A 15,625-nucleotide genomic window follows, 5' to 3' on the forward strand; every position below is an offset into this window, starting at 1 on the left:
AAGGGACCTCACACGTCGTGTGGCTGTAGCCACATGTCATGTGAGGCTGAAGAGAATTGAAGAGTTGCAGTTCATTACTCCCACATTTGTGTCATCGGGGGCACATGTCGTGTGGGCGAGCAAGTTTGCCTCTGGAACTTTTTAAGCCTACCACACGAAGTGTGACAACACTTGGGGTTGGAATGGATGGAGCTAGCTGCGCGAGAGCTGGGCGAATGATTTGGCCATACGTCGTGTGGCACCACCACGCGTTGTGTGGCAACGTTGAGTTGCCAATCCGGACAAAGGGACATTGTCGTCAGATTTTTTGCTCATTCGTGATATTCCTGTTTTGCCATTCATGTATTCACTGTCTTGCCATTTAGGAATAATCACCTAAATGTCATTTGCTCTTTTATCCCTTTCTTACCCCAATCTTTTTCTTATTAAATTGTAATCCTAGTTGGACTTGTATGTGTTTTGGTTATAGAATTAAGAGAGATGGAAGAGTAACTTTTATGTATCAAATCAAAATAGAGGATGGGAGAGAGTAAATTGGAAGATATTATGTAGAGTTAAAAAAAGAAACTGAAAAGAGTTAAAAAAGAATCTAAGCGCAAAAGAATAGTTGAGTTGGTTAGGTTAGGTTAGGGTGGGAAGAGACAAAGTAACGGACGTTTGTTCCCTAAATGAAAAGAAAAGTCTGTATGCTTAGATTCTTCTTCCCCTCTTCTCTTCTCTTCTCCACTTACTATGAATGTTTTCTCAGATTTGTAATGGAGATCCCTATCTCTATCTCAAGAAATCGCTGCAATCATCAGCTCTGGTTTGTCATTCTTGTCTCTTTCCTTTTCTTTTTTGTATTCATTTGCTTTGATTATTCTTCCTTAATAGGAACCCAATCTAGATTCACTGTTTTTCTCAATCATTATCAAAATTCAAACGATACCCTCCTCAAAACAAAACCCCTCTTTTCCCCTGATTCTTCTTGTTTAGGTAAGTATATTTATATTCATGATCTTCCTCGCCACTTTAACCAAGAATTCCTGGACAATTGCGACCAATTCCATGTTGGAACAGAGCGGAATATGTGCCCCTATTTGGCTAATTCTGCTCTGGGTCTTCAAGTTGAAAATGCCGACGGAATTCTGTCCAACAACAGTTGGTATTCAACCAATCAGTTCTTATTAGAAGTCATTTTTCACAACAGGATGAAGAATTACAAGTGTTTAACCACTGATTCTTCAATTGCTTCTGCAATTTATGTCCCCTTTTATGCTGGTCTTGAAATTGGTAGATATCTTTGGGGTGCTGAAATCTCTGTGAGGGACAAATCTGCTCATGATTTTGTCAATTGGGTTTCTACAAAACCTGAATGGGGGAAAATGTTTGGAAGAGACCATTTTTTTGTTGCAGGGAGGATTTCTTGGGATTTCAGAAGACAAACTGATAATCACACTGATTGGGGTAGCAAGCTTAGATTCTTGCCTGAATCTAGAAACATGTCAATGTTAGCTATTGAGGCTAGTTCTTGGAACAATGATTATGCAATTCCATACCCAACTTGTTTTCATCCCTCTTCAAATAATGACCTATTTGAATGGCAAGACAAGATGAGAAGGCAAAAAAGGACATACTTGTTTTCTTTTGCTGGTGCACCAAGGCCTGATCTTCAGAAATCGATTCGGGGGAAGATAATAGAGGAATGTCAAGCATCTGAAAATCTGTGCAAGTTGTTAGAGTGTAATTACGGTGCAAATGGAAGGATTACTTGTGATAATCCAGTGAGTGTGATGAAGTTGTTTCAGAATTCAGTGTTTTGTTTGCAACCAACGGGAGATTCATACACTAGAAGGTCAATGTTCGACTCGATATTAGCAGGGTGCATTCCAGTATTCTTTCATCCAGGAACTGCTTATGCTCAATATAAGTGGCATTTACCAAAGAATTATAAGAAATATTCAGTGTTTATATCTGTGAAGGATGTTAAAGAATGGAAAGATGGAATAAACAAGACATTGGGTAGCATAGGGGAGGATAGAGTATTGGCAATGAGAGAGGAGGTTATTAGTTTGATACCAAGAATAATGTATGCAGATCCAAGGTCTAGATTGGACAAAACTGAAGATGCTTTTGATTTAGCACTCAACGGAATTCTTCAAAGAGTAGACCAATTTAGAAAACTAATTAGGGAGGGAAAGGATCCTAGCATTGGTTTTGCAGATTCAGATGATTACAAGTATACATTTTCTGGATATGTTGGAGAAAATTGATCATCCAATTACATCTTCACTTGCCGACACAACAGACATTAATAACTACACTTCTAGTTATATTGTTTTATTATTATTATTTTTATTTTTATTTTTATTTTGCTTCCTTAATATTAGATTGATAAGTAGATGTTGCTTCTCTTAAAATGTAAAAAGACCCTTATCAAAAAGTAAAAACACCAATAAATAAATATATGTTTTAAATCAATAAAAAAATATATAAATAATAATTTTTGTCAAAATCAAATTAAACAAATGCTTCTTTCATAATTAAAAAAAAAAAAAAACTAAGAAGTTGTTATTTAATAAAGGGTAAATTCCAAAAACAACCCATGTGGTTTAATGTTGTTTCAAAAAAACCCTTGTGGGTTGTTATTACAAAAAAAAAGGACTGTGGTTTGCGCCGTTAACCAAAAAACGGAAAATGACTTAACGGTGTTAAAATGCTGACGTGGCACATGGGTAAGGTTGGAAATTCGATTTTTTTAATTTTTTTAATTTTTATTTTTTCTTTTTCTTTTTTCTTTTTCTTTTTCTTTTTCTTTTTCTTCCCTTCTCCCTTCTTCTTCCTTCTCTCCTCCTCCTTCTTCCTTCTCTTCTTCTCCTCCTTCTTCTTCTTCTCTTCTTCTTTTTTTTTTTAAATTTCTGAAATTTTATTTTTTTTATTTTTTATTTTTATTTTTTCTTTTTCTTTTTCTTTTTCTTTTCCTTTTCCTTCTTCTTCTCCTCCTCCTCCTCCTCCTCCTCCTCCTCCTTCTTCTTCTTCTTCTCCCTTCCTCCATTCTTCTTCTTCTTCATCCCTCTTCTTCTTCCTTTATTTTTTTCTTTTTTTTTTCGGAAATTTCCAGATTTCTTCAAAAATCTGGAAATTTCTAGAAATCTGGAAATTTTCCAGATTTCCGAAGAAATCTGGAATTTTCCCGAAATCTGGAAATTCCAGATTTCGAGAAAATTCCAAATTTCTTCGAGTAAGGGAATTTAAAAAAAAAGAATAGAAAAAAAGAAGAAGAAGGAGGAAGAAGAAAAAGGAAGAAGAAAGAAGAAGAAGGAGGAGAGAAGGAAGAAGGAGGAGGAGAGAAGGAAGAAGAAGGGAAAGGAAAAGAAGAAAAAGAAAAAGAAAAAGAAAAATTAAAAAAATAAAATTTCAGAAATTTAAAAAAAAGAGAAGAAGAAGAAGAAGAAGAAGAGAAGGAAGAAGGAGGAGGAGAGAATGAAGAAGAAGGGAGAAGGGAAGAAAAAGAAAAAGAAAAAGAAAAAGAAAAAAGAAAAAATAAAAATAAAAAAAAATAAAAAAAATCGAATTTCCAACCTTACCCCTGTGCCACGTCAGCATTTTAATATCGTTAAGTCATTTTCCGTTTTTTGGTTAACGGCGCAAACCACAGTCCTTTTTTTTTTGTAATAACAAACCACAAGGGTTTTTTTGGAACAACATCAAACCACAGGGGTTGTTTTTGGAATTTACCCTTTAATAAACATAACCATATATTGTATAAGAACTATATTCTAGGGATGTAAATGAGGTGGGATTCTCTATTTCCATCGACGCGTTGATGGGACGGGGAATACCCGATAAAAATATCTATGGGATGAGGATGGAAATAATTTTGTCCCCCCTGTAAAGGGGATGGGAAACCTGTTCCGTTAATTCCTGATGAGGATTTCTAACGGATCCTCAATTATTCTCCGTAATAATTGAATTTATAATTTTTATTATGTTTACAATTTTACTATTATAATTTATAAGCTTTTTAAACTAAAGGGGTGTTTGGTTGCTCCTTTTCATACTCCTATTTTCTTTTTCATCTTAAAATGGAAAGTTTTAGGTGTTTGGTTAGTGACCTCCTGTTTGCCTTTTACATCTGAAAAGCAGCATTATGTGTTTGGTTAGTGACCTCTTGTTTGCCTTTTACATTCGAAAAGCAGTCTTTTACAAAAGCAGAGAATCTCTGCTTTTTGGAAAAGCAGCTCTTTCCAACAGTAAATCGTAACAGCAAACAGCAACAGCAAATGACAAACCGTAACAGCAAACAGTAGGTAAAACAAACGAACCCTAAATAAGCTTATAATTTTATAAGCCTTGTTAACTAAATCATCTTATATTGATATGTTTATATAATGTTTTTCTAGTTAAATGGGCTTATACTTAGGCTTTACTGATTTTTTTTAACATAAGCGGAAATTCTCTATAGGAATGGAGAATAAGAAATGTGGAATGAGGATAAGATTTTTGAAACATCTATAAGCGAGAAATGGGATCCCTGCAGAGACGGGGATGGAGACAAATTTGTCACCATCTAACTCTCGGATAGGGACGAGGAACAAAGATGGGAAATGTGATAGCTCCCTAATTTATAGCATTTCTAGGAGTAATCTAGATCGTTTTAACTTCGTTTTTGGTTAATTTTGGTTTTAATTTGATAGTTTTTAGTTAAATTTAGTATTTTCTACTTTTTACGGCATTTTCAGTGTTTTCAGAGATTTTCAGGGACTTTTGGACATTTTCTGGACTGGCTAGGGATCATTGGAGAGTTTTTGGACGCATCAAGGACCAAAAGAGGAAGAACCAGATAATCTGCCCCTTCTGGGAAGCCTGTCTCGGTGAGACAACATTTGTCTCACCGAGACAGGACCTTGTCTCACCGAGACATACCTTGCCTTGGCGAGACAAGGCGGCCATTGAAGACCATCGCTGGATAAAGAAGGCCATCAAAGTTCCCCCTCGTGTAACATCTCGGCGAGATAACTACTTGTCTCGTGATGCGTATCCGGTAGAGCGGTAAAATATAATGATAAATGTGTGCTAGGGTTATGGATATGATCTTTCTAAGTGCTCCAACTCTACTAGATGCTACTACGTAGGGGAAAGTGTACCCCGTCGTATCAAGTAATAATCCGGTTAAGACCGGGTATCGAATCCACGGGATTTATATCTACAAGTATTAAACTACTCGGTTTTACACGTTATCTAAGCGGCAGATACTTTAGTTGGTTGGGTGACAACTATAAGCTACTCCTAAACTAAGGTGAGACAATTCTCATGTATTTCGAGTTCTCTTAGAGTGATACGGGTGATGATGAGTTATAACCTATGATAAACAATACGAAATATACACGATTAATAGATTTACTCTTGCAAAGACGACTATAAATAGACCGAACAACTCCGTGAGGTTCTTAGAGTCGTGATTTCCCCTTAAGGCGACTCTAATTCTTAGGATCAGAAACTAGGGCTCGTAAGTTCCGTGGCTCGTCTATTCCTACGGTTTCCGGTTTGTCAACTCCGGTGAGGCAACACCTATGTGATTCCTAATAGATTTCGGAGCTCGTAAACGACTTACACAATAATCAATTATAAGTATCAAAGCAAGCAATAAACATTAACTCGTATAGTGAAAACGGAATCGTAAATCATGTATTATAAATGTGGAATACGAAAATACGGGATACAACCAAGCCTAGTACATAGAAAGAGTACAAGCTAATTAACAAGTAGAAAGGGAAGAAGAATCGGCCCTTAAGACTAGCTAACCGGACTCAAAGTCGTCTCTTAGGACTTGGAGGTGGAACTTTCGAGCTTGGTGAATGCAGATGGAGCGGAACTTCGGCGGAGTAACGGGAGGATTACACAAGCTCTCAAGGTGTGAGAAACTCTAATACATGGAAAATTGAATACTGAAATGAGTGCTAATCACTCTTAGTTATACATCAAGCTCGGGGGTAGAATTGTAAATACACAAATTGCATTATTTCTGCAATTTTTCCAGGACACGCCCCGCGTGGACAGGCAGGCGCCCCGCGTGGGTGCCCATTCCGTTGACAATTTCTGGCAGGTGGATCAGATTCAGTCTTGTTATTCGAACCACGCCCCGCGTGGCCAGGCAGACGCCCCGCGTGTTTCCCCATTCCGTTGATAATTGACTGTGTGTGGATCAGATTCAGGCCTGATGTCATGAACACGCCCCGCGTAGGTTGGCGTACGCCCCGCGTAGTTGAGCCTCTGGAGTTCAATCGCTTGAATTATGTCTTCGGCACCCCGCGTACCTGAGCTTCTGAAACTTATATTGAAGAATTTCTCCTGTACGCCTCGTGTATTGATAGAGACGCCCCGCGTGGATGGTGGATTTTACTCCTTTGCTTGTACCTGCGAAATACAATTCTCGACGGCCGAGTTAGCTTGACGCTTATTCTTCCGATATTAGCTGAAAACAAGGGAAATTGGTCAAAAGCATAAATTTTATTTTTATTTTGTTATTTTATTAAAAACACATTATTTTTGTAATTACACTTATTTAGCCTACAATTAAACCGTAATTCATGCTAAAAGATAGGGACAAAATGCCCCTGTCAACCTCCTCGGACTTTAAAGTTTTACTTGTCCTCAAGTAAAAGAAATTGAAAGACAAGGGATTGAGACAATTAAGAAACAAACTTCCGGTTGGTTTTACCAAGTGCGTGATTTCGAAGCTAAAGTTTTATGCAAAGTTTTCGACAAGTACTTACGCAAGCGAATGAGCGACCAAAACTTAGTCGAACCCTTCATGATCAAACTTAATAGGCAATATTAACGGGGATCGATTATCTTTTGAGAACCCGATTGTACCTCACCAAGGGGTTTCACTCTTACGCTCAAATTTTGGTGGGTCGGTGTTTTTGCGCTCTCCTTTGTACTTACTCGAAGTCACTTTGAGTTTGCATTTTCATCCGGGTTTTTTCTCCTATGTTATGGTTTAGGCAATATTAAAAATGAACCCGGAGGAAGGTTGTAATGTGGGTGGCTTTTTTTTTAGTGGTTAATTTTTAGAAACTCGAGTTCAAACACCATTTTGATGATCGCACCGTATTTTCATTTTGGCCTTAGCAAGCTTGTAGAATAGAACTTGAAATTGCCCGGGTAGAGCTTGAAAATGCCTTTTTGCTCTTTATTTTATTATTATTATTTTTTTCTTTTTTATTTTGAGAGCGGCACAAAAACGATTTTGAAGACTTATTGTGCTTACTTGTTAAGGCCTTGGTTTGTTTCGGGTAATTCCGATGCGGTTGATTTTATTGGTATTTGAACAAGAGGAGAAAGGGTTAAATGTTAAAAAGGGTGTTAGCAAAGAAGTTGGTTAATAGGCTCGAGGGGGTTTCCTAAAGGTAAATGAAAACGAGAAAAATAATTAAGAAAGGAATTAGTCTAAGTGGGTCCGTTTTATCATCTATTGCCCTTCTTACCAAAATAAGTGCACTTAACCCGGTATTAGATGCAAACTCTATGAGTCGAGTGAAGTCAAAGCTCTCGAAAGATTGTGAAAGAAATAGAGTTCTCGTACGAACTCTTTTAGGCTCAAAAATACCTCATAAGAATTTCGGGTTAAATTGTGTACTTTCAAGTTCTCGTCAAATTTTCAACCATCCTGTTTTTATTGTCTTTTTAAATTTCATTATAGAGATAACTTGTAGGTTAGGACTAAATGCTTTTGTTTAGTACGAACCTAGGCTTTGCATAAATTCCATAACTTCAAAATCAAGACTAAAATTTCTTAATTAGACCGATCCTTTTTATTTCGATGTTTTTACCTTTGACGACAAATAACAGAACTTTTAATTATTTTTCGTAGAAGGTGGTGTGTTAGGTAATTTATGAGCCAATAAATGAGTTCAATCATTTTTGTTTATTTTATTTTTATTTTTGTTTTTGTTAGTGCAAAACAAATTGTAAGTGCGGGGTTGCACGGCCATCCGCGTGATTAAAATGACGTCTATTCCAAGGACGTCGCAAAAGAAATGAAAAAAAAAACAAAATAAAGATGGAATGAAAGAAAAACAAGGACCCTATAGGTCTGGTCTTACGCGCGGCGTACCCATGGGGGCGCCCCGCGTAAGAGATGCATTTTGTGTGATTTTTGGGCAGAGAATCGAATACGCAGGGCGTGCCCAGAAGGGCGCTCCGCGTGATCCGAGTTTCCAGCCAATATGGAAAACAGAAGGTGGTTTACCCGGGGCGGGCCAAAAGAGGCGCTCCGCGTGAACCTTATTTTTGAAATGAGCAAAAACTTGAAAGAGGGTGCACACGAAGGGAAATAACTGGAAAAACGTATATGATACATATAGACAAAAGGTTTGGAGAATGCTAACCGGTGCTACGTTTATAGTCGGAGTAGCTCGACTTTTGTGCGTGCGTGCTCATGGAGTCCGGAGATTCGTGGTTTCACCATGTTGTGGAAGAGCTCCGCCTCGGTATATTTTCAATCGGTGGTCGTTTACCCGTTGGATTGTGTTATCGGGGTGGTAGATTTCGACCGCTCCGGATGGGTGTGCATTGACGACCATGTATGGCCCCGACCATCGACTTTTCAATTTTCCAGGGAACAAACGAAGACGGGAGTTATATAAAAGAACTTGGTCCCCCTTGTTGAACTCCCGAACTTGCACGTGTTTGTCATGCCATTTTTTCGTGCGCTCCTTGTAAAGTTTGGCAGTTTCGTATGACCCTAGACGAAGTTCATCGAGGGCGTTGAGTTGAAGAAGACGGTGTTCCCCTGTAACATGCACATCAAAATTTAGAAATTTAAGAGCCCAATAGGCCTTATGCTCTAATTCCACCGGTAAGTGACAAGATTTCCCGAAAACCAATCGATAAGGTGACATTCCGATAGGCGTTTTAAACGCCGTGCGGTAGGCCCAAAGAGCGTCATCGAGCTTTAGGCTCCAATTTTTCCTAGAGGTGCTAATCGTTTTTTCCAAAATGCATTTTAATTCTCGGTTGGAAACCTCAACTTGCCCACTAGTTTGCGGGTGGTAGGGTGTGGATACTCGGTGTGCAACCCCGTATTTATGTAAGAGTTGATCAAATTGACAGTTGAAAAGGTGGGAACCCCCATCACTAATAATAGCCCGAGGGGTCCCGAACCGAGTAAAAATGTTTATCTTAATGAATTTTCCCACCACCTTAGAATCGTTTGAGGGCAAGGCAACGGCTTCCACCCATTTAGAGACATAGTCAACAGCCACTAAAATGTAGGTGTTGTTATGCGACTTAGGGAAAGGTCCCATGAAGTCTATCCCCCAAACATTGAAGAGTTCACAAATGAGGATTCCTTGTTGAAGCATTTCATTTTTACGGGAGATGTTCCCGCTCCGTTGACAAGCGTCACATGACTTGACGAAGTCTTGGGAATCTTTGGACATGGTGGGCCAATAAAAGCCGCATTGCAAGACTTTTGCCATAGTTCGACTTGGGCCAAAATGGCCTCCCGGCTCTTGGGTGTGGCACATGTGTAATACATGGTTTACCTCTTCCTCCGGTATGCACCTACGAATAATATTGTCAGCACAAGTTTTGAACAAAAAGGGTTCTTCCCAAAAATAATTCTTAGCATCGTGAAAGAACTTCTTACGTTGCTCGTAAGTAAGGTGCGGGGGAAGAACATTATCGGCCTTGTAGTTTGCCATGTCGGCATACCAAGATAGAGGGGTTACCGCGTAAAGTGTCTCATCGGGAAAGGTCTCCTTGATCTCCACAAGCTCCGGAGATTCGGTTTTCTCATTTTGCAAATGGGAAAGGTGGTCGGCCACGACATTCTCCACTCCTTTTTTATCTTTTATTTCAATATCGAATTCTTGGAGGAGGAGAATCCATCGTATCAACCGAGGTTTGGCATCTTGCTTGGTCATTAAGTACTTAAGAGCTGCGTGGTCAGTGTATACGATAATTTTTTATAACACAAGATAGGATCTAAATTTATCAAAAGCAAAAACTACCGCAAGCATTTGTTTTTCCGTGATTGAATAGTTTTGTTGGGCCTCGTTGAGAGTTTTACTTGCATAGAAAATTGGGCGGAAAAGTTTATCCACCCGTTGGTCCAAACAAGCACCGACTACCAAATCACTAGCATCGCACATTAGTTCAAAGGGGAGATCCCAATTGGGTTTCACCATGATGGGCGCATTAATTAGTTTTTCTTTAAGCGTATTAAATGCGATTAAACACTTGGAAGAAAAATTAAATTCTGCATCCTTTAGGAGGAGTTGGGTCAAGGGGGTTGCTATTTTAGAAAAATCCTTAATGAATCTCCTATAGAAACCCACGTGACCTAAGAAACTCCGGATCCCTTTTACATTGATTGGTAGAGGCAATTTTTCAATCACCTCAATCTTGGCCGGATCGACTGCGATTCCCTCCCCTGACACTTTGTGCCCTAACACGATACAATCTTGAACCATAAATTGACATTTTTCCCAATTAAGAGCGAGATTAGTGTCCTCGCATCGTTGAAGGACCTTATCAAGATTGTTTAGGCAATTTCCAAAGGACGACCCAAAAACCGAAAAATCGTCCATGAAGTCCTCAATCATTTCGGAGAATATAGCCGTCATGCAACGTTGAAAGGTGGCAGGGGCATTACAAAGCCCAAACGGCAAACGTCCCATAAGGACAAGTGAGTGTTGTTTTTTCTTGATCCGAAGGATCAACGGGGATTTGCATATAGCCGGATAGGCCATCGAGGGTACAAAAGAATTTGTGCCCTGCCATTCTCTCCAATATTTGGTCAATGAACGGCAAGGGAAAATGATCTTTCCGGGTGGCTTCATTAAGTTTTCTATAGTCGATACATACCCGCCACCCTGTTACTTTTTGTGTGGGGATCAATTCCACTTGATCATTTTCCGTCACCGTTGTGCCCCTTTTTTTGGGAACGCATTGGACCGGACTAACCCATTGACTATCGAAGATAGGAAAGATTGTACCTGCGTCGAGGAGTTTGATTACCTCAGCCTTCACTACCTCTTTCATGTTCGGGTTAAGTCGTCATTGCGGTTGCACGGAGGGTTTGACTTCATCCTCCATAAAGATGCGGTGTGTGTAAATGGTGGGGCTAATCCCTTTGATGTCGTGAATGGTCCATCCAAATACGCCTTTGTGTCTTTGTAACACCGCAATCAATGCTTCCTACATTTCCTCTGTCAAGAGAGAAGATATGACAACGGGTAAGAAACTAGGAGGTTGTAAAAATACATATTTCAAATTAGGAGGCAAGGGTTTAAGTTCCAAAGTCGGGGGATCTTCGAGAGACGACTTTGGCTTTGCTTTGTTATCCCGGTCCAAACCCTCGAACCGGTTTCTCGCCAACAAACATTGTTCTATCTCGGAGGAGTATTCAAACGGTTTATTCAATGGCTCCTCATCCACGTGCTCACTTTTGTTCGAATCCAAAGAATGGCTCCTCAATAGAGTCCACGGAATTTAAAAAATTACAATCCTCCATGGTATAAGAGGGAAATTTCATGGAGTTGTATACGTTAAATTCTACCCCTTCGTCTTGCAACCGTAGTATAAGCTTACCTTCGTGGACATCGATGAGAGTCCTACCCGTTGCAAGAAATGGTCTTCCTAGGAGGATCGGTACCGAATTGTCTTCCGCCATATCAAGCACTACAAAATCGGCGGGGAAAATGAACTTGTCCACTTTCACTAAGACATCCTCCACAACTCCTTTCGGCCGGGTGATTGATCTATCCGCCAATTGAAGCGTCATGTTGGTAGGCTTTGGCTCTCCTAAACCGAGCTTCCTAAAAACGGACAAAGGCATTAGATTGATACTAGCACCTAAATCATATAAAGCTCTACTAAACTCAACATTACCAATTGTGCACGGGATGGAAAAACTTCCCTAGTCTTTGAGTTTAGGTGGGAGTTTATTCATTATAATCGCAGAGCATTCCTCTGTTAGCGCTACCGTTTCATTTTGTTCTAACTTCCTCTTTTTGGCGAGGATTTCTTTAAGAAACTTTGCATAGGTGGGCATTTGTTCCAACGCCTCCGCAAACGGGATATTAATGTGAAGTTTCTTAAAAATTTCCAAAAACTTGCCGTATTGGTGATCTAATTTTTCCTTTTTAAGTCGTTGTGGAAAAAGGAGCTTCGGTACGTAAGTCCCAATTGGATCACTAACATCTTTATTATTATCCGAGGAAGTTATGGATTTTGGGTCTGAACCGGGGTTGCTTACCACTTCCGGCTCATTACTTACCTTTGGAGCGGTTGGAATCGCCTTTGGAACCGGTGGCTCCAAACCCTTACCACTATGGAGTGTAATTGCTTGCGTGGTCTCCCGATTCTTGGGCCTCGGGTTTTGTTCGGTGTTAGTTGGGAGAGACCCGTGTTGTCTCTCTTGTTGGTGGCGATTCAATTGGGCCACTTGATGCCCCAAATCCCTACAAAAAGCCTCATTGTCAGCAAGACGGGAAGATATTTCCTTAAGGAGATTAATTACCGTAGAGTCTTGCATGTTGCTAGGAGGTTGAGAAGTTTGTCCTCCTTGGGCGTTGGGGGATTGACCTAAACCTTGCTCCTTATATTCATTATGAAATCCGGATGGGGGCTTCAACACATTTTGATTGTTGCCATATGACAAATTCAGGTGTTGGTGTTGAGGCCTCCATCCGTTGTTATTATTATTACGGTGGTGATAAGCATTTGGGTTATGATAGGAATTATAATTAGAGTTGTACCTTGGTTGTCCCCCTACATAACTTACGCTCTCGGCATCGCCGGCAAAAGGGCTACCGACGTGGCATTCTTGACCGTGATGGTCACCACCGCAATGCGAGCACATCAGGACCTGTGCTGTATTTTTTAGGCTCATTTGTGCCATTAAGGCGTCTAGCTTTTTATTCATCTCAACCATGGAGATTTTAGGAGCCTCGTCTTCCACTGCAAATGTTTGATGTCGCGAGGGTCCGGCAAGCCGATCTTCTTACCATTGGACGCTTTTTCTTGCTAACTCGTGGATAAGTTCATAAGCCTCACTTGCCAATTTCCTAAACAAATCCCCACATGCGGTGGAATCCACGGTTGCACGATTAGTAGGAGTTAAACCATGATAGAAGGTACTTACAAGACCGTGCTTGGGAATGTCATGATGTGGGCAATTTCGGAGCAACTTTCGGAACATAGCCTAAGCTGAGTGAAGGGCCTCGTATTCAAGTTGCCTAAAGGAAGTGATATCATTTCTCAACTTAACCGTTTTGGACGGCGGGAAGTAGTAGGAAATGAACTCCTTCTCAAGCTCCTCCCATGATGTAATGGATCCCGCCTCCAACGAGTGCAACCATTCCAATGCTTGGCATGTCAAAGAGAAAGGAAAAAGTTTTAGACGTAGGGCCTCAACCGGGACACCATTTTTCCGAGAAGTATCGGCACACATAAGAAATTTATCAAGATGTTCATTAGGGTTCTCATGAAGTTCCCCTCCGAATTGACCGAGTTGTTGGATCAATTGGATCATGCTAGTCTTTATCTCATATGTGTTGGCCGAAATGGCGGGGGCGACAATTCCATTGCGATTTTGTGGTCGATGCGGAGCTAGGATCTCCATCTTTGTTCGGGTGTCGTTTCCCCCTCCATTCGGGACGTTGTTCACCGGTGGGTTGGTTTCGTTGTTGACGTTGGCCATCTTTTCTCTCCGAATCCTACAAAGAGTTCGTTCAATTTCAAGATCAATAGGGACGAGAGTATCACTCCGAGATCGGGTGTGCATAAACTCAAAAAATAAACAAAGAGAATATGAACAACAAAAATTATTGTCGGTAAAAGTGTATATAAACAATTTATAAAAGATAATGCTTAGACTAACAATAAAACGTTTTGGTCTAATATTGCAAGAACATATAAATCCCCGGCAATGGCGCCAAAAACTTAATGCGTATCCGGTAGAGCGGTAAAATATAATGATAAATGTGTGCTAGGGTTATGGATATGATCTTTCTAAGTGCTCCAACTCTACTAGATGCTACTACGTAGGAGCAAGTGTACCCCGTCGTATCAAGTAATAATCCGGTTAAGACTGGGTATCGAATCCACGGGATTTATATCTATAAGTATTAAACTACTCGGTTTTACACGTTATCTAAGCGGCGGATACTTTAGTTGGTTGGGTGACAACTATAAGCTACTCCTAAACTAAGGTGAGACAATTCTCATGTATTTCGAGTTCTCTTAGAGTGATACGGGTGATGATGAGTTATAACCTATGATAAACAATACGAAATATACACGATTAATAGATTTACTCTTGCAAAGACGACTATAAATAGACCGAACAACTCCGTGAGGTTCTTAGAGTCGTGATTTCCCCTTAAGGCGACTCTAATTCTTAGGATCAGAAACTAGGGCCCGTAAGTTCCGTGGCTCGTCAATTCCTACGGTTTCCGGTTTGTCAACTCCGGTGAGGCAACACCTATGTGATTCCTAATAGATTTCGGAGCTCGTAAACGATCTACACAATAATCAATTATAAGTATCAAAGCAAGCAATAAACATTAACTCGTATAGTGAAAACGGAATCGTAAATCATGTATTATAAATATGGAATACGAAAATACGAGATACAACCAAGCCTAGTACATAGAAAGAGTACAAGCTAATTAACAAGTAGAAAGGGAAGAAGAATCGGCCCTTAAGACTAGCTAACCGGACTCAAAGTCGTCTCTTAGGACTTGGAGGTGGAACTTTCGAGCTTGGTGAATGCGGATGGAGCAGAACTTCGGCGGAGTAACGGGAGGATTACACAAGCTCTCAAGGTGTGAGGAACTCTAATACATGGAAAATTGAATACTGAGTGCTAATCACTCTTAGTTATACATCAAGCTCGGGGGCAGAATTGTAAATACACAAGTTGCATTATTTCTGCAATTTTCCCAGGACATGCCCCGCGTGGGTGCCCATTCCGTTGACAATTTCTAGCATGTGGATCAGATTCAGTCTTGTTATTCGAACCACGCCCCACGTGGCCAGGCAGACGCCCCGCGTGTTTGCCCATTCCATTGATAATTGACTGTGTGTGTGGATCAGATTCAGGCCTGATGTCATGAACACGCCCCGCGTAGGTTCGCGTACGCCCCATGTGGTTGAGCCTCTGGAGTTCAATCGCTTGAATCATGTCTTCGGCGCCCCGCATGGCTTGGAACACGCCCCGCGTACGTGAGATTCTAAAACTTATATTGAAGAATTTCTCATGTACGCCCTGCGTATTGATAGAGACGCCCCGCGTGGATGGTGGATTTTACTCGTTTGCTTGTACCTACGAAATACAATTCTCGACGGCCGAGTTAGTTTGACGCTTATTCTTCCGAAATTAGCTGAAAACAAGGGAAATTGATCAAAAGCATAAATTTTATTTTTATTTTATTATTTTATTAAAAACACATTATTTTTGTAATTAATCACTTATTTAGCCTACAATTAAATCGTAATTCACGCTAAAAGATAGGGACAAAATGCCCATATCATCTCGCCGAGACACCTCATGTCTCGGCGAGACGAAACGCTAGTAAACAGTTGCCCAGCGTTTCCCTGCCTCATGAACACGAAAAATGGCATTGGTACC

The 15,625-nt window shown here is 40.2% G+C and overlaps 1 protein-coding gene across 1 annotated transcript; it reads left to right on the forward strand.

Annotated features, from left to right (window-relative positions):
• Nucleotides 1-630: 630 nt before the first annotated feature.
• LOC136218543 (probable xyloglucan galactosyltransferase GT14) lies at nucleotides 631-2,348 on the forward strand. The gene has a single exon (XM_066005488.1). It carries the CDS (start codon nucleotides 669-671, stop codon nucleotides 2,250-2,252), a length of 1,584 nt encoding a protein of 527 aa, XP_065861560.1. The 5' UTR covers nucleotides 631-668; the 3' UTR covers nucleotides 2,253-2,348.
• The last annotated feature ends 13,277 nt before the right edge of the window (nucleotides 2,349-15,625 follow it).

The sequence above is a fragment of the Euphorbia lathyris genome, chromosome 2 (genome assembly GCF_963576675.1).
Source record: "Euphorbia lathyris chromosome 2, ddEupLath1.1, whole genome shotgun sequence".
NCBI lineage: Eukaryota > Viridiplantae > Streptophyta > Magnoliopsida > Malpighiales > Euphorbiaceae > Euphorbia > Euphorbia lathyris.